The 18,487-nt window shown below is 57.5% G+C and overlaps 1 protein-coding gene across 1 annotated transcript; it reads left to right on the forward strand.

Annotated features, from left to right (window-relative positions):
* Positions 1-4,278: 4,278 nt before the first annotated feature.
* LOC310891665 (heterogeneous nuclear ribonucleoprotein U-like protein 2) lies at positions 4,279-14,604 on the forward strand. The gene is made up of 14 exons (XM_083853902.1): positions 4,279-4,943; positions 6,941-7,070; positions 7,149-7,225; positions 7,772-7,911; positions 8,534-8,624; positions 9,465-9,577; positions 9,667-9,933; positions 11,189-11,311; positions 11,402-11,530; positions 11,613-11,781; positions 11,871-12,071; positions 12,161-12,237; positions 12,338-12,445; positions 13,911-14,604. The coding sequence occupies exons 1-14, from the start codon at positions 4,325-4,327 to the stop codon at positions 13,977-13,979; spliced, it is 2,313 nt and encodes a 770-aa protein (XP_083710028.1). The 5' UTR covers positions 4,279-4,324; the 3' UTR covers positions 13,980-14,604.
* The last annotated feature ends 3,883 nt before the right edge of the window (positions 14,605-18,487 follow it).

The following is an 18,487-nucleotide window of genomic DNA, read 5'->3' on the forward strand; positions in this document are numbered from 1 at the left end:
AGGCGGGACCATAGAGAGGGGGGGTCGGGTTTTGGGGGGATTTCTGGCGAAATCGGGGCTCCGGGGGGTTGGAAGGCTGAGGAGGTGTCTGGGGGGGGGGGGGGGGGGCGAACGTCTCACCGGATTTTTGTTTTTTTTTTTTGGGAGGGAGTAAGGGGGGAAAAAGGAAAAATAGCCCCAGCGCGGCAGGCACGGGTTTGAGGAAAATTGTGGGGATTTTGGTGCTCGTGGGGATGAAATTTGTGAAAAAAAAAAGGCCTAAAAGAAAGCTGCCCGGGCTTTGGGGGTGAAAGCCTTTCTTACTCGATCCCTGCAGCTCCAGAGCGTGCAAGAGCAGCTAAAAGTGGGGATGACCTGTTTTGGGGCTAATTCCCGTGATTTTGGGCACTTTGTTCACCTTTAAGCCCAAATGTTCCCTCAGAGCGACGTGGTGGGGGGGAAGCTCCCCAGTTGTGCCCAAATGGCCGCTTCCCAGCCCAAAAAGGGCTCTGGGGCCTTGTGGGGGCACCGCGAGGGCCCGGTGACTCCAGGACAGCCGGGTGCTGATTTTGGGCTGAAAAAGGGCATTTTTGGGTAGGGTTGGGAGGCATTGGGGGCAGTGCTACAGGAACGGAGACGTTTGGGGGATCCCATAGCGATAACTGGGGTCATGGGGCTGGAGCGGCCGGACCCCAAAAGCAACATTGATCCCAAAATGTCATTTTTAACCGAATTTTCCCCAAAACACCCCAATTTTGAGGTGTTTTTATCCAAATCTTTCCCCAAACACCCAAAATTCATAGCGAGGAGGCTCAGGGCACCCCAGAACACACAATAATGTGTGAAAGCTTTGTGAAACACCTCGAATTTGGGGCTAAAATCTGACCCGTGGGCGTGGGGGGGAACAGAGCGGGGAAAGGAAGCCAAAATTCCCAAAAAGCAGCAAAAAGGAGAAAAACGAGCGCGGGTTGAAAAACCTCCCCAAAGAGGATCCCAAAGTGATGAACATGAAGGGTTTTGGGGGGATTTGGGAGCAAAACCGAAGGGATTTGGGTGAAGCCCAAACAAGAAGCATGAAAAATGTCCGATTTGGGGCTGGAGGAGCGGAAATCGGGCAGATTTCCCCCAATTTCATACCCCCGCCCCCCCGGGTCCCAAGGCCATTTTGGGGCTGTTTGGGGATTTCCGAGCCCGCATTGACCCATTTTTCCCCTTCCAAGCCCCCGTTTGCTCCATTTTTACCCCTCTGAGCCTAAAACTGCTGTTTTTTGCCCTTCCAACCCAGAATTGCCCGTTTCTGCCCATTCTGGACCCACTTGGGGCCCGCTGTCACCCAGCAAGGGGTCGCTGTCCCTCGAGCGCAGCCGATTTGGGGCATTTTGTGGGAAAAAAATGTAAGAAAATAATTTAAGAAGTGTGAAGTCGCTTTCCATCAGGGCACGTTGCCAAAAAGCGGCTTTTCTGTCTTTTTTTTTGCATTTTCTCCCTCATTTTTTGCCTTTTCTGTAATTTTTTCCGCCTCACTTTTTTTTCCTCCTATTTTGCTTTTTCCCTCTTAATTTGCTTTTTTCTTACTTTGCCTTTTTCCTCATTTTTTACTTTTTCCTTATGTTTTTGCTTTTTTCCTTCATCTTTTGCTCTCATTTTTTCTGCCTCACTTTGTTGCTTTTTCCTTATTTTTTGCCCTTTTTATCACTCTTTCCCTCTTTTTGCCTTTTTCCTCTTTTTTTGCCTTTTGTTCCCTCTTTTTGCCCCTTTCCCTCCTATTTTCATTTTCCCTCATTTTTTGCTTTTTTCCCTGCTTCTTTTCCTTTTTCCCTCGCTTTTTATCTTTTTCTCCTCATTTTTTGTGTGTTTTTTTCCTCTCTTGTTGCCTCTCTTCTCGTTTCGTTTCCTTTTCCCCTCATCTTGTTGCATTTTTCCCTCATTTTTTGCCTTTTTTCCTCTTTTTTTGCCCTTTTTACAGCGCTGCTCCTGGGCCCCACGCGCAGGCCCCGCCCCCTCCCAATGGCCCCGCCCCCTCCCAATGGCCCCGCCCCTCCCAATGACCCCGCCCCTCCCAATGGCCCCGCCCCCTCCCAATGGCCCCGCCCATTCCCAGATGTGGCCCCGCCCCTTTCACGGGCACATCCAGCGTAACCCACGTTGAATGGGCGTGGTCACAGCGACGGTGGGCGTGGTATGCAAATTACCCGCGTATCTCTACACGAAGGGGGCGTGGCCCCCTCTGAATGTGGGCGGGGCATGCAAATTGAGGTTCCGTCACGGGAACGAGGCCGAGGGGCGGGGCTACGCCGATGGAGTGCAGGCAGCGGGGCGGGACCTGCCCCACCCCGCAACCAATCGGGCGGCGCCGCCGCCTGCTCGCGGCCAATCGGGAGGCCGCGCGGCACCACGTGACCCGTTCAAAGCGGCCATTTCGTGAAGCAGCCGCGGAGCCGGGGGGGGGCCGAGGGAACCCCTCATTGTGTCTTCGTATGGAGTCAGGGAATTAAATTGCTTTATTTTTTCAACTAATACATGAAAAAGGGGAATATTGTGTTCTTGTTTTAGCCGAATTCCCCTAATTTGTCGTGAAAGCGTAGGAAAAAGACACTAAAAGCCACCGCTGTGCCTGTGCCACGCATGTAGGCGCTGTCAGAGGAGCCATAGGAGTGACAAAAATAGGAAAAAAATGAATTTCTACCCCAAGGCAGGAGGATAGCAGCTGGATGAACGGCCCTGAAGTGCTGCCGGGGCTCGTTTGTTCCTTTCGGGACTCAAAACACTTAATTAACCTAAAAGTGTTTGTTTCTCTTGGGACTTGAAATAGTTAAAAAAAAAGAAACCAAAAGCATTTATTCCTCTTGGGACTTAAAACATCTGAAAAAAATGCAGCCTAAAAGCTGTGTGGTGTCAGGTGGGAATAAAGCAGAGCTGCCTCTGGCCAACACCACCTTTCCTCACCCACGTGTGCTCTGCCGCAGTTTGATTCTCGTTTATAGAAAATAAACCTTAATACCATCATCATGGTGTAAGCTTATACAAGCTTGGCTGTCCTGTGGAAGACGTTTTACTTCCATTTGCCCACCTGCGGCTTTAATCTGTGACGTTTTGGTATTGGAGAACTTTTGTCGCGTCTCTCTGGTGAGCCCCGGGCCTGCCGAGGAGCTGCTGCTAACAAAAACAGATGCGAACCTGCGTAAATAATAAATATTTAATAAATTTTTGAGCTTTTATGGTTGTATGAAATAGTTCATACTGTAAAGTGCCCTACCTGCTTGCTACCGCCTCGCCGAGTGTTTACCTTGAGCCACATTCCCCTTTTTGTCCCCCTAACGCCCGGCGGTGCTCGGCGGAGCTCCCCGTCAGGGCCGCCACCATTTTCGTGAGGCGCTGCTGCGCAGCACGGCGGCCGCCTGCGTGCCGGTCCCCGGGGCCCCCGCTGCGCCCTCTACCGGGCCAACTCGCTGCTCCCCCGGCACCGCCGGGACGGGCCCGGCCTCGGGAGCCCCGATTCGTGCCCGGGCCCTGCCCCGGCCGCGGTCCCGCCGCCCTCGAACGCCGCCGCGGCCGCCTCAGGCCCCGTCACAAAATGGCGGCGGGTGCGCGACGGCGGGAAGCGAGCGAGGAGCCGCCGCCCAATAGGAAAGCGCCTTTCCGCGTCGCTAGGCAGAACGGACGCTCCTCCGTTTTTCCATAGGGCGCGGCGCGCCCAATGGGAAAATAAAACGAGGAGCGAGCGCGGCGGCGGGGGGCCAATAGAAAAGCGCCTTTCCGCGTCGCTAGGCAGAACAGAGGGTGCCACGGTCGCCCATAGGGCGCCGCTCACCCAATGGAAAAATAGGCCGGGGGGTGCGGAGCGTTGCGGGGGAGAGCGGGCGCGGCGCGCAGGCGCGGTGCGCAGCGAGGGGGCCCGGAGCGCGGGGCGCGCAGGCGCGGTGCGCCGCGAGGGGGCGCGGAGGGCGCCGCGCGCAGGCGCGGGGGGGCGCGCGGCGCATGCGCGGTGCGCGCGCGGGAGGCGGCGGCGAGGAGGCGGCGGCGGCGGCGGGGAGGGCAGGGCCCGGGGCCGCTCCGCTCCGCTCCGCTCCCCCCCCCCCGGCGGGCTCCGGCCTTCGCGTGGAGGCGCCGCCCCCCCCTCCCCTTCCTCGGCTCCCCCCCCCCGCCCCTCGCGGCCCCCCCCCGCCTTCCTCCTCCTCTTCCTCCCGCCGCCCTCCGGGGCTCGGCCTCCGCCGCCTCAGGCCTCTTCCCCCCCCCACCCTTTCGGCGGCTCCCTCACAGCTTCCGCCCCCCCCTCCCCCCCCGGTCCCTTCCCCCTTCCCCCCCCCCTCCTCCCCGTTTTTCCCCCGTTGTCGCCGCCGCCGCCATGGACGTGAAGCGGCTGAAGGTGACCGAGCTGCGGGCCGAGCTGGGCCGCCGCGGCCTGGACTCGCGCGGCCTGAAGGTGGAGCTGGCGCAGCGGCTGCAGGAGGCCCTGGACGCCGAGATGTTGGCGGCGGGGCCCGAGGAGAGCGGAGGCGGCGGCGGCGGCGGGGCTGCGGCGGCGGCCTGCGGAGGGGAAGCGGGGCCGCCGCCGGCGGGGCCGGCCTCGCACCGGCCCGGAGGCCCCGAGGAGGAGGAGGAGGAGGAGGAAGAGGAAGACGAGGAAGAGGAGGACGAGGAGGAGGAGGAGGACGAGGAAGCGCTGCTGGCCGACGAGGAAGCCGCCGAGGCTCCCGGTGAGGCGGAGGCGGCCCCGGCCGGCCCCCCGGAGGTGGAGGAGGAGGAGGAGGAGGAGGAGGCGGAGGAGGCCGCGGCCCCCCCGGAGGAGCCCCAGCAGCAGCCCCAGCAGCAGCAGCCCCAGGAGCCGGCGGCGGCCGAGGAGCCGCAGCCCGAAGGCCCCGAGGGCAGCGGCGTGAACGGCGCCGAGCGGCCGCCCGAGGAAGCCCCCAGCGGGGACGAGGCCGCCGCCGCCGAGGCCAAGGAGGAGGAGGCCGCCCAGGCCGGTGAGCGCCGCCGCGGAGCCTCCATGGAGGGATTTGGGGGGTCCCCGAGCTGCTGCCCCCAAAAATTTGGGGGTCCCCGGGGTGTTTTGGGGGCCCTCAGGGTGTTTTGGGGGGTCCCGATGTGCTTCTCCCCAAAGCTTGGGGGGTCCCTAGGTGCTGTCCCGCAAAGTTTTGGGGGTCCCCAGCGTGTTTTGGGGGCCCGAATCTGTTTGTCGTCAAGTTTGGGGGTCCCCAGGGTGCTTTAGGGGGATCCCAATCTGCTTCCTCCCAAAGTTTGGGGGGGGTCTACAGGGTGCTTTGGGGGTCCCCGGAGCGTGTTGGGGGGTCCCAGCCTGCAGCTCCGTAAAGTTTAGGAGGTCGCAGGGGTGCTTTGGGGGTCCCCCAGGGTGGTTTTGGCGCTCCCGGTCTGCTTGCCCACAAAGTTTGGGGGTTCCCGGGGGCACTTTTGGGGTCCCCAGGGTGGTTTTGGGGGTCCCAACCTGCTTCACCCTGAAGTTCAGGATGTCCCAATGGCGCTTTGGGGGGGTCTCCAAAGTGTTTTTTGGGGTCTTAATCTGTTGCCCTGTGAAGTTTGGGGTTCCTCGGGGTGTTTTTGGGGGTCCTGATCTGTTTCCCCCGAAGTTCGGGGGGTCCACAGGGTGCTTTGCGGGTCCATAGCATGTTTTGGGGGGTCCCAATCTGCTGCTCCCCAAAGTTTTAAGGGATTTGGTGGTGTTTTGGGGGTCCCCACCTGTTGCCCCAGAATGTTTTGGGGGTCTTAACCTGCTGCCACCCGAAGTTTTGGGGGTCTCGGTGGAGTTTTGGGGGTCCTCAGGTGTTGCCGTGCATGGTTTTGGGCGTTTCTGTGGGAAGTTTGGGGTCCCCAACAGTTTTCTCATAAGATTTTGGGGGTCCCCGACTGCTCCCCCAGGTATTTTGGGGGGTCCTTAGGGTGCGTTGGGGGCCCCCAACTCTTTCCCCGTAAGGCTTTGGGGTGCCAACCTGTTCCCTCGGGAGGTTTTGGGGCATTTTGGGGGTCCCCAGCTGTTTCCTCCCAAGGTTTTGGGGGTTCCTGGGGCATTTTTGGGGTCCCCGTGCATGTTTTCGGGGCACAACGGGGGTCCCTACGTGTTTTCTGGGGGTGCTTTGGGGGTTCCCTCTGTGCCCCCTCACTTGGGGGGTCCCCGTGTCCCCCAGATTTGGGGCTCTCCGTGCTTTGGGGTCCCGCAACCCCTCCTTAAACCACCAAAACCACTTAAACCCCCTCAAAACTCCCCCCAAAACCCCGCTTTTGGGGCAAAAACATCTTTCTGAAGCCCCCTGGGGCTCTATTTGACCATCGGACCCTAAAAAAAAAAACCCAAAGGTGCCCCAAGGAGCGGGCAATTAGCGCTTAACGAAGCGTTAATTAACCAGCCCCGCGGCCCCCAGGAGGAAGGAGGGCGCCGCGCCGTTCCGGCCGCTTTTTATGACGTTTTAGGACCAAAAAAAAACCCCAAACCGGCTCGATTTATGTTGCCAGCGGGCTCCGGGCCCAAAGTTGCCTTTTTCTGGGTTTTGACCTCAAGAGAAAAAGCATTTTTTTGGGGGGAATGTGGTTAAAACCAGGGAGAATTGCGTTTATTGATGGTTTTGGGTTTTTTTGTGCAGGAGCCCGGCGGGTTCGTTAGGCTTTTGCTTTCCTCGTTATTAATTAACGAGCAGGTCCCAGACCTGAGATTTTTTTTTTGATGGAACTGGAGATGGAATTTTGTTAATTTTCCGTTTTTAAGGGGCTTTAAGGTTCGTTTTAGCCTTTTTTAAGGGTTTTTGCTGCCTTATTGCTATTTTATGTTGGGATTTGGCCGCGAAAATGAAGGGAGCTGAACTACAAAACCTCACGGCGTTGCTTAATTAATTCTTACCTTCGTTAACGCGGCCGGGAAAGCGAAACCGTGAGGCTTAGCACCTGCAAGGGTAGGACTTTACCAAATTGGGCCAGATTTTGGGGCCGTAACGGCGTTTTTTCGTGCCGGCAGCGGACGAGGAGGACAAGGCGAAGCCGGCGGGCTCGGACGGGGAGCGGCGCGGCGTCAAGCGGCAGCGGGACGAGAAGGACGAGCACGGGCGCGCCTACTACGAGTTCCGCGAGGAGGCCTACAACAGCCGGTGCGTGCCGCCCCTTCCTCCCCTTCCTCCCCATCCCCGGCCCCTTTTTTGGGCTGAAAACCGGCCTTTTTCGCTCAGCTCCAAGTCGCCGCCGCCGCCGGAGGAGGAGCCGAGAGAAGGGGAGGACGATGAGAGCGCCGTCATCCTGGACACGTGTACGTAGCGGGGGGGTCAACTCAAAACATGGTAAAAAGGCACCGTTTGGGGGGCAAAAATATCTTTTTGTCGTTATGGCCAGCCTAATTAACGAGCAGCGGCACTAATTGAGCAGGAAGCTGCAGGAAGGCGGTGCCTGGATGTGGGCACACAGCTCATTTTTGCTTCTTTTTGATCTTTTTGGTTTTTTTTAGTTAATAAAAGCTCCGAATCCGTAGTGCTTGTCCCGCTAACACGCTGTAAAGAATCTATAATCTTTTACCAACCTTTCACTTATTAAATGAGAGGTCGTAAACCTTTTATTTATTAAAAGAAAGATTGTCAAAAAGGTTATGAAACAACCAAATTTGTCACTGCACCGCTATTGCTCAAGGAAAACTCCGAAATCCCCCCAGAATTTCTCGAATCTGACATTTTAAAGAGCAGCGGGACGATTTTGGGGGGGGAAAAACCCTTGAAAACACGGCTGGGGAGCGCTGCAGCCTCCCCGCTGTTGACAATTTTGCCCTTTTTGCTGATTTTTCGCCCCGTTTCTCGCCCCGCAGACACCTCGGACCTGCACTTCCGCGCCACGAAGGACCGCTACGGGGGGCAGCCGCTCTTCTTCGAGAAGTTCCCGGCCCTCTGGGCCGGAGCGCGGAGCACGCACGGCGTCACCAAGGGCAGGGTCTGCTTCGAGGCCAAGGTGCGGCCTTTTGGGGGGATTTCCGGGCATTTTGGGGCTGCTTTTGTCCACATTTGGGGCACTTTGGGGGCTTGGTCCCCTCTGTTCATGGCTTTGGACCCCCGCAGCCTCCGCTTTTGGCTCCTTTCCTCACCCTTTGGCCGCTTTCCCTCAGCTCCGTCCCCTTTCCACATGCTGGAAACCCCAATTTTTGCCCCAAAAGCCTCAGTTTTGCCCCATTTTATCCCAAATATGGGACAATTCTGTGGCTTGGTCCCGTCTCCACTGCTTTGGACCCCCACAGCCTCCTCTTTTGGCTCCTTTCCTTCCCCTTTGGCCACTTTCCCTCCACTTTGGCCCCTTTCCACATTTAGAAAACTCCGCTTTTTGCCCAAAAAGCCTCTGTTTTGCCCCATTTTATCCCAAATATGGGATACTTTTGGGGGTTTGTTCTCCTGTCACTGCTTTGGACCCCTGCAGCCTCTGCTTTTGGCTCCTTTCCTCACCCTTTGGCCACTTTTTCTCAGCTCCTGCCCCTTTCCACATGCAGAAAAATATCTTACACGTCACAGAAACCTTGCTTTTTGCCCAGAAACCCTGCTTTTTGCCCAAAAAGGCTCAGTTTTGCCCCGTTTCCCCGCAGGTGACGCAGCACCTCCCGGTGAAGGAGGGCAGCTCCGAGGTGCCGCTCTTCCGCGTCGGCTGGTCCGTCGACTTCTCCCACTCGCAGCTGGGTGAGCCCCCGAGCCCCCCCACCTTCATTTTGGGGGGGATTTTGGGGGGTTGGTGTGAATTTGGGGGATTTTGGGGGGTTTGGTATGGGTTTCGGAGGGGTTGCTGTGGGTTTTGGGGGTGTTTGGTGGGGATTTGGGGGGTTTGATGTGGGTTTGTTGGAGGGTTGGTGTGAATTTGGGAGATTTGGGGGGGTTGTGTGGTTTTGGGGGGCTTTGGTTTGGGTTTTGGGGGATTTGGGGGGGTTGGTGTGAATTTGGGGGATTTTGGGGTGTTTGGAGTGGGTTTGGGGGGGGATTGGTGTGGGCTTTCGGGGGGGTGGTGTGGTTTTGGGGGGTGGTGCGGGTTTCGGGGGATTTTGAGGGGGCTTTGTGTGGGGCTTGGGGGGTTTTGTCAGGGTTTGGGGGAGGTTTTGTGGGAGTTGTCTGGTTTTGAGGGCGTTTGGTTCTATTTTTCGGAGACTTTTGCCCTCTCTTTGGCGGGCGTTCGCTCCGTTTGGGGTGGATTTTTGCTCCGTTTGGGGTGATTTTTGCTCCGTTTGGGGTGATTTTTGCTCCGTTTGGGGTGATTTTTGCTCCGTTTGGGGTGATTTTTGCTCCGCTTGGGGTGATTTTTGCTCCGCTTGGGGTGGATTTTTGCTCCGTTTGGGGTGATTTTTGCTCCGTTTGGGGTGGATTTTTGCTCCGTTTGGGGTGGATTTTTGCTCCGTTTGGGGTGGATTTTTGCTCCGTTTGGGGTGGATTTTTGCTCCGTTTGGGGTGGATTTTTGCTCCGTTTTTGGGACCGTTTGTCCCGTTTGGGGGACTTCTGCCCCATTTTTGTGCTTTCCGTCCCGTTTGCAGGGGAGGACGAGTTCTCCTACGGCTACGACAGCCGGGGGCTGAAGGTGGCGAGCGGGCGCTTCGAGGCCTTCGGGCAGCCCTTCGGCGAGAGCGACGTCATCGGCTGCTACGCGGTGCGCGCGGTGGGCCGCGATTCGGGGCCGAAAACCCCCAAACGGACCCCAACCGACCCTTTTTTTCCCCGTTTTGTGTCTCTCCGCAGGACTTCGAGGGCGCCGAGGTGGTGGAGCTGTCCTTCGCCAAGAACGGCGAGGCGCTGGGGCCGGCTTTCGGGGTGCCCAAGGCGGCGCTGGGGGGCCGGGCGCTGCTGCCCCACGTGCTGTGCAAGGGCTGCGCCGTCGAGCTCAACTTCGGGCAGAAGGCCGAGCCCCTCTGCCCCGGCCCCGACGGCTTCGTCTTCATCCACGCCCTGCCCCCCGAGGAGCGCGTCCGCACCCCGCTGCCCCCCAAAACCACGGAGGAGTGCGAGGTCGGGCGGGGGGCGCCGCCTTGGCGGGGCTGGGGGGGGGCGTTTGGGGGCTCCCCCGCCTCGTTTAGCCGATCTTTCCCCTCGTTTCCTCCGTTTTCTTTCCCTTTCGGGTCCCATCCTTATTTCCTCAACTTTTTCTATCCCCTTTTGGTCTCCCTACCCTCATGTCATTGACTTTTTTATCTCCTTTTGGGCTCCCCACCCTCATTTCCTCAACTTTTTTCTTTCCTTTTGCCCCCCCCCCCCCTCATTTCCTCAACTTTTCTTCCCTTTTGGGCCCCCCACCCTCATTTCATCAACTTTTTTGTTCCCCTTTTGGGCTCCCCATCCTAAATTCCTCATTTTTTTCCCTCCCCATGCTCATTTCCTTATTTTTTTCCCCCCTTTTTCCCCTCCCCATGCTCATTTCCTTAATTTTTTCCCCCTTTTTCCCCTCCCCCAATCCTTATTTTTTCAATTTTTCTCCCCTTTCGTGTCCCCCATTCTCGTTTCCTCATTTTTTTTCTCCCCTTTTGGACCCCCCATCCTCATTTCCTCAAATTTTCCCCCTTTTTTCCTGTCCCCTCCTTATTTTTTTCAATTTTTCTCCCCTTTCGTGTCCCCCCTTTTCATTTTCTCATTTTTTCCCCCTTTTGGGCCCCCCACCCTCATTTCCTCAACTTTTTTCTCCCCTTTTGGGCTTCCCATTTTCAATTCCTCATTTTTTCCGCCCCCGTTCTCATTTTCTCAACTTTTTTTTTCCCCTTTTGGGTTCCCCATTCTCATTTCATTGATTTTTTTTTCTCCCTTTTTTCCCTGTGCTCATTTCCTCAACTTTTTTTTCCACTTTCTCCCCCCCCATCCTTGTTTTACCGATTTTTTTTTTCTTTTTTTCCCCCTTTTTGGGCCCCCCACCCCCGTTTCATTTAATTTTTTTCCCCTTTTGCCCCCCCTATTTCCTCATTTTTTCCTCTTTTTTTCCCCACCACCTTCATTTCCTTGATTTTTTTCCGTTTTTTCTTCTCCGTCCTCATTTCCTCGATTCTTTTTTTTCCCTTTTCTGTTCCCCTTCCTCATTTCCTTGATTATTTTTCCCCTTTTTCCCCCCATCCTCGTTTCCCCAACTTTTCTTTCCCCTTTCTTTTTTTACCCCCAACCCCCCCATCCTCACTTCCTCCATCTTTTTATCCCCTTTTGGGTTCCCCATCCTCATTTCCTAGATTTTTTTGTCCCCTTTTGGGCCCCCCCGTCATTTTTTCCCCTTTTCCCCCCCCAGGTGCTGCTGATGGTGGGGCTGCCGGGCTCGGGGAAGACCCAGTGGGCGCAGAAGCACAGCGAGGAGAACCGGGACAAGCGCTACAACATCCTGGGGACCGAGCTGGTCCTGCACCAGCTGCGGGTGGGCGCCCCGAAACGCCTCCCCCGGCCCCTTACGTCCCCCTTTCTCGATTATTGTTAATTATTGTTAATGATTTCCTCCCTCTGGCAGACGAAGGGCCCCGAGGAGGAGGAGCTGGACGCCAAGAGCAGGGACCTGTTAATCCAGCAAGCTGCTCAGTGCCTTAGCAAGCTGGTTCAGATCGCTCCCAGGGCCAAGAGGAACTTCATCCTCGACCAGGTGGAGGCCGCGGGGGCGCGGGGGGGAGGCCGAGGGGACGTGGGGACGAAGGCTCACCTCCTCCTCCTCCCCCCCCCCGCAGTGCAACGTCTACAACTCGGGGCAGCGGCGGAAGCTGCTGGCCTTCAAGGGCTTCTGCCGCAAGGTGGTGGTCGTCGTGCCCACCGAGGACGACTGGAAGAAGAGGCTGGAGCTGCGCAAGGAGGCCGAGGGCGAGGACGTCCCCGACTCCGTCATGCTGGAGATGAAAGGTGCGGCCTCCCCCAAACCCCGCCGCCCCCCCACGTTCCCCGACCGCCTTTTTTACCTCGTATCCTCCTTTTTTTCCCTCCCCCCGCAGCCAACTACTCGCTGCCGGAGAAGAACGACTACCTGGACGAGGTGCTGTACGGCGAGCTGCCCAAGGAGGAGGCCCAGCCCCTGGTCACCAAGTACAAGGAGGAGGCCAGGAAGCTGCTGCCCCCCTCCGAGAAGCGCGCCAACCGCCGCAACAACCGCAACAAGCGCAACCGCCAGAACCGCAACCGCGGCCAGGGCTACGGTGGGGCCTCCCCCGACCCCCCCGGCCTCCTTCGGGGCCTCCTTCGGGGCCTCCCCGTGACCCCAACCCCTTTTTCCCCCCCCCCGCAGTGGGTGGCCAGCGCCGGGGCTACGACAATCGCGTCTACGGGCAGCAGCAGTACTGGGGGCAGCCTGGAAACCGAGGGGTGAGAGCCCGCGTCGAGTCCTCCGCGGCCTCCTTCCCCCCCCAAACCCCATTTTGAGGCCAATCGGCCGCTTTTTGGGGCTTCTTTTTTAATCTTCCAGGGTTACCGCAACTTCTACGACCGCTACCGAGGGGACTACGACAGGTTCTACGGCCGCGACTACGAGTACAACAGATACCGGGACTACTACCGGCAGTACAACCGGGAGGTGAGCGGCGCCCGCTGCCCCCTTTTCCTTTTTTTTTAGCCCCCCCCAACCATTTCCCCCCTCTTGTGCCATTTTTAGCCCCCCCGTAACCATTTTCCCCTCTTTTTTTTCCGCTCTTCACCCCCTCATAACCATTTTTCCCCGTTTGCTCAATTTTTAACCCCCCAAATAGACATTTTTCCCCCCTTTTTTACATTTTTTAGCCCCCGCTATAACCATTTCTCTCTTCCTCTTTTCATTTTTTAGCCCCCCAAACGCTTTCCCCTTGTATTCATTTTTTAGCCCCCCTGTAACCATTTTTCTCCCTTCTTTCACTTTTTAGCCCTCTTTGTGCCATTTTTTGTCTCCCTGTAACCATTTTCCCCCATTTTTTCATTTTTAGCCTCCACTATAACCATTTTCCTTTTTTCATTTTTTAACCCCCCCGTAACCATTTCCCCCCCTTTTTCATTTTTAGCCCTCCATAACTGTTTTCTCCCCCCCTTTTCTCATTTGTTAGCTCCCCACGTAACCATTTTCCCCCCTTTTTTTGTTTATTTTTCACATAACCCTTTTTCCCCTTTTTTCTCTTCCCAACCAGTTTCTGTCCTTTTTTTCAGTTTTTAGGCTCCTCCATAACCATTTTCTCCTTTTTTCACTTTCTTAGCCCCCCATAACCATTTTCTCACCTTAGTTTCATTTATTAGCCTCCCCACAACCATTTCTTCCCCTTTTTTCATTTTTAGCCCCCACAGAACCTTCTTTCCTCCAAGTTTTTTTCGTTTTTAGCCCCTCCATAACCATTTCCCCCACGTTTCCATTTAGCCCCCACAGAACCCTTTTTCCCCTTTTTTCATTTTTTTTGCCCTTCCATAACCATTTCTTCCCCTATTTTTAATTTTTTTTACACCTGTAACCATTTCCTCTGCTTTTCTCATTTTTAGCTTCCACAGAACCAATTCTTTCATTTTTTTCATTTTTTAGCCCCCCATAACCATATTTCCCCCATTTTTTCAGTTTTTTACCCCCATAACCATTCCCCTGCCTTTTTCATTCCTAGCCCCCACAGAACCTTTTTTCCCTTATTTTCCATCTTTTAGCCCTTCCATAACCATTTTTGCCCCCTTTTTTCATTTCCCCCTCCCCTTTTTTCATTTTTAGCCCCTCCATAACCATTTTTTCTCCCTCTTTCATTTTTAGCCCCTCCGTAACCATTTTCCCCCCATTTTTTTCATTTTTTTACTCCCTATAACCCTTTTTTCCCCGTTGTTCACTTTTTAGCCCCCCCATAATTATTTCTCCCCCCCCTTTTTTCCTTTTTATCCCCTGCAGAACCTTTTATCCCCTCTTGTTTTCCATTTTTTAGCCCCTCCGTAACCATTTTCCCCCCATTTTTTTCAGTTTTTTACCCCCTATAACCGTTTTTTCCCCCGTTTTTTCATTTTTTACCCCCCCCATAACCAATTTCCCCCCCTTTTCTCCGCAGTGGCAGAACTACTACCAGGACAGAGACCGATACTACAGGAACTACTACGGCTACCAGGGCTACCGGTGAAGGCCCGGCCGCAGTCGCCCCGCGGAGGCGTCCGCCACTCCCCCAAACACAACCGACGGGAAAAAGAAAAAAAAAAAAAACACAAAAAAATGAAAAAAAAAAAAAAAAACAGGGCTGTGGGGGGGGGGCAGAGAGGTTTTTTTTTTGGGTGGGGGGGAGGTGCTGGGGAGGGGGGAAGAAAAAAAAAAAGAAAAGGAGAAAAAAAAAAGAGAGAAAAAGGACAAAAAAAAAAAAAACAATGTAAATTTTTTTTAAAGTTTGTTGAAAAAGAATATTGTCTTATTCTATAAAACATTTCAAAGCTGGTTAGGTATTTGTAATCGGGACGGCGTGCAGCCCCCCCCTCCCCCCTCCCTCGCCACCCCCTGCGCGGGGCCGGGGGGGGGCCGGGGGCGGATTTTTTGGGGCAGAAATTCGCTGTTGGCTCTAATTCCTTCCCTTTTGCAGCGTCTTCGTTTTTTTCCTTGCAGCTCGGTTGTTCTCGGGTTGGGGGGGGGGGGGGGGGGGCAGGGGGTTTTGGGGAGGTTTCTGCTCCCTTTGGGGTTGGGGATTTGGGGTCGTTTCCCCCCCCCCCAGCAGCGTGCTTCCCCCCCCGCCCTCGCTATTAAATTGCCCTGAAAATCTCCTCAGTGGAATTGGGACCGTTTCTTTTCCTCGGTTGTCTGGTTTTTTTTTTGGTTTTATTTTTCCTGTTTTTTGTATTTTTCTCGGCAGAATGAGGCGCGGCGACTGGGGAGGGGGCACGGCCTTGGGGCCCCCCCTTCTCCTTCCTCCCCCCCAGGCCCGGAGGCGGCGCTCGGGGACGTCCCCGTCCCCCAACAGCAGGCAGGGGTCGGGGCGCGGGGGGGGCTGCGCGTTTTGGGCCATTTTTAGGCTTTTTTCCCTTTTGATTTTATTCCCCCCTCCCTCAGCCCCCCCCAGCCCCTCAGCCCTTTCACTGTTTGAAATTCAAACACTCTGTGTTGTGTGTTTCTTTTTTAATTTTCCTTCCGAATCGGCCGTTTCCTTTCCGTTTTTAATTTTTTGGTGTTTTTTTTTCCCTTTCTCCCCCTCACGGGCCGGGGGCTGGCGCAGCGAGAAGCCATTTTGGAGCTCTGGAGTCCTTTTTAAATAATAAAAAGAAAAAAAAACTAATAATAATAAAAAAAAAAAATAATCCATCCTGTTTTTTTCTGGGGATAAACTAGAACTGCCACCGCGGTGTCTGTCAGCCCGTAGCGACCCCCGTAGGCGTCTTGATTCCCCCCCCCTCACATTTTTTTGTTAAAAACACAGAGAACTTTAAAAAAAAAAAAAAAAAGAACCCCCCCCCGGCCCCCCAGGCGTGCTGCCTGTTGTGGCCCCGTTTGGTGTCCCGTGTCTGTCCGGGCGGGGGGCGCGGGGCCACTCGGGCTGTACGGGTGGCGCCGCCGCCGCGTCCCCCCCCCCCCCAGCTCCCGGCAGTGTAGGCGGCTGTGGCCGTTTTTAGAATAAAGAAACCGTTCGCTTGACTTCAGCCCGCGCCTCGCCTCTGTGTCTCTGGGGACGGGGACGGGACCGGGGCAGGGTTTAGGGACGGGGCAGGGGCCTCGTGTCGGTGTTTTGGGGTCTGCACCGTGGTTTAGGGCCGCTAACGGGGCCTCATGTTGGGGTTTTGGGCCTATACCGGGGACTTGTTTTGATATTTGGGGTCTATGCTGTGGTTTAGGGCCGGTTCCAGAGCCTTGTGTCAGTGTCTGGGGTCTGCATCATGATTTAGGGCTGGTACTGGGGCCTCGTGTTGGTGTTTGGGGCCTATAATGGGAATGGAGGCCTGCACCGGTACCAGGGCCTCGTGTCGGTGTTTTGGGGCCTGTACCAGGGCTTGGGGCTGGTACTGGGGCCTTGTTTTGGTATTTGGGGTCTGCACTGTGGTTTAGTGACAGCACCGGGGCCTCGTGTTGATGTTTTGGGGTCTGCACCACAGTTTAGGGCCAGTACCGGGGCCTCATGTTGGTGTTTGGGGCCTAAAATGGGAATGGAGGCCTGCACCGGTACCAGGGCCTCGTGTTGGTGTTTGGGCCCTATGCCATAGTTTAGGGCCAGTACTGGGGCATCATGTTGGTGGTTTTGGGCCTGCACCGTGGTTTGGGGCCGGTACCGGGGCCTTGTGTCAGTGTTTGGGGTCTGCATCATGGTTTAGGGCCGGTCGTGGGGCCTGGTGTTGATGTTTTGGGGCCTGTAATGGGAATGGAGGCCTGCACTGGGGCTGGCGTCTACACCAGGATTGGGCCCTACACTGTGGCTTAGGGCCGATAATGGGGCCTTGTTTTGGTATTTCGGGTGTGCACTGTGGTTTAGTGATGGTACCAGGGCCTTGTGTCAGTGTTTGGGGTGTGCACTGTGGTTTAGGGCCAGAACCGGGACCTCGTGTTGGTGTTTGGGGCCTGTAACAGGAACCGAGGCCTGCACCGGTACCAGGGCCTCGTGTCAGCGTTTTGGGGCCTGCAGCATGGTTTAGGGCTGGTACCAGGGCCTCGTGTCGGTGTTTGGGCTGGTACCAGGGCCTTTGTGTCCCTGTTTGGGGCTTGTACCGTGGTTTAGGGCCAGTACTGGGACCTCATGTTGTTGGTTGGGGCCTGTAACAGGAACTGAGGCCTGCACCAGGCCTGGGGCCTACACCATGTTTTGGGATCTGCACCAGGATTGGGCCCGAAGCCATGGTTTAAGGCCAGTACCGGGGCCTCATGGAAGCGTTTTGGGGCTGGTACTGGGGCCTGGTGTTGGTGTTTGGGGCCTGTAATGGGAGCTGAGGCCTGCACCGGGGCCTGGGCCGCGTTTTGGGGCCTGCACCGGGCACTGAGGCCTAGGCCGATGCCCGTCACCATGCCAACAACGGTAGGAAACTGGGGGGGGGGCGCGCCGCCATCTTGGCGCTGCCGCGCGCTGACATGGCGGGAGGGCGGGCGGCGCCATTTTGGAAGGGGCGGGCGCCGTTTTGGAAGCGGGCGGCGCCATCTTGGAAGCGGGCGGGCGTGGTGGCGGATGCCGTCGGCGCCATTTGGGTGGGGAGGCGCCATCTTGGGGCGGGCGGCGCAGCGCGCAGGCGCGGGCGGGCGCCATGGCGGGGCCGGGCGAAGCCGGCGTGGGCGCCGCCATGTTGGGCAGGGGCTGGGGGGCGGGGGGCGGTTTGGGGGATTTATCCTGTCCCTATAGAGGGTCTGGGGCCGTGGGGACCCCACAGAGGAGCTGGGGGCGTGGGGACCCCATAGGGAGACCCCATAAAGGGGCTGGGGTTAAGGGGGTCCCCACAGAGACCCTATAAAGGGTCTGGGGCCATGGAGGACCCTATAGGGGGGCCCTATAAGGGGTCTGGGGCTAGGGCACACCCCAAAGGGAGACCCCAGGGAGGAGCTGGGGGTAAGGGGGTCCCCGCAGAGACCCCATAGAGGAGCTGGGGCCATGCGGACCCCATAAGCAGGCCCCACGAAGGGGCTGGGCCCATGGCGGACCCCACAGGGGGACCCCGCAGAGGGGTTGGGGCCGTGGGGACCCCACAGAGCAGCCAGGGCTGCCCCCCCCCCCCATCTCCCTCTGCCCCCCAGCGCGCCCAGCTGCTGTGCCCCCCGCCCCCCAGCGCCCCATAGCACCCCAAATCTCGCCCCCCCTCAGTGTCCCCCAGCGCCCCATAGCACCCCCCATCTCCCCATAGCACCCCCCATCTCCCCATAGCACCCCCCCTCAGTGTCCCCCATCGCCCCATAGCACCCCCCATCGCCCCATAGCGCCCCCCCTCAGTGTCCCCCATCGCCCCATAGCGCCCCCCCATCACCCCCCATGGCCCCATAGCACCCCACATCGCCCCATAGTGCCCCCCATCTCCCTACAGCGCCCCATAGCACCCCACAGCTCCCCCTATCTCCCCACATCCCACCCCCCCCAGTGCCCCCCCCATCCCCCCACATCGCCCCCCATCTCCCCACAGCGCCCCACATCCCCCCACATTGCCCCATATCACCCCATAGCGCCCCACATCTCCCCATAGCGCCCCCCATCCCCCCCATCCCACCCCCCAGGGATGGCGGACGGGGCCATTGGGGTTTTGGGGGGGGCGGTCACGGACTTGTGGGGCCGGGGGGGGGGCTCAGGGGGGTGCTATGGGGCCGGGGGGGGGTCAGGAAGATTTGGGGCCCCCCCAGTCGCAGGCGTGAGGCTGCAGCTCGGTGGCAGACCCAGGCTTTATTTCCTCCGCGCGGCCCCGGCTGTGGGGCGGGGGGGGGGGGCGCCCCATAACCGTGCCCCCCCCAACACCCCCATAACACCGGGGGGGGGGGGGAGGGGGGCACGGGGCTGTGCTGCTCGCTGCGGGGCTGTGTGGGGCGCGACCCCCAGGTGTGGGGCAGGGACCCCCAAAATATGGGGTGGGACCCCCAGGTGTGGGGCGGGGACCCCAAAGTGTGGGGCGGGGGCCCCAAAATACGGGGTGGGACCCCCAAATGTGGGGCGGGGACCCTCAAGTGGGGGGGGGACCCCAAAATATGGGGTGCGAC

The sequence above is a fragment of the Anser anser genome, assembly GCF_964211835.1.
Source record: "Anser anser genome assembly, contig: HAP1_SCAFFOLD_730, whole genome shotgun sequence".
Lineage (NCBI taxonomy): Eukaryota > Metazoa > Chordata > Aves > Anseriformes > Anatidae > Anser > Anser anser.

What these genes read in the sequence shown, in the direction of transcription:
- LOC310891665 (XM_083853902.1), top strand. Translation starts at nt 4,325, where the DNA reads ATGGACGTGAAGCGGCTGAAGGTGACCGAGCTGCGGGCCGAGCTGGGC. An exon ending in GAGGAGGCCTACAACAGCCG is followed by an intron (nt 7,071 to 7,148) that starts GTGCGTGCCGCC and finishes TTTTTCGCTCAG; the next exon opens with CTCCAAGTCGCCGCCGCCGC. An exon ending in ACCGGCAGTACAACCGGGAG is followed by an intron (nt 12,446 to 13,910) that starts GTGAGCGGCGCC and finishes TTTTCTCCGCAG; the next exon opens with TGGCAGAACTACTACCAGGA.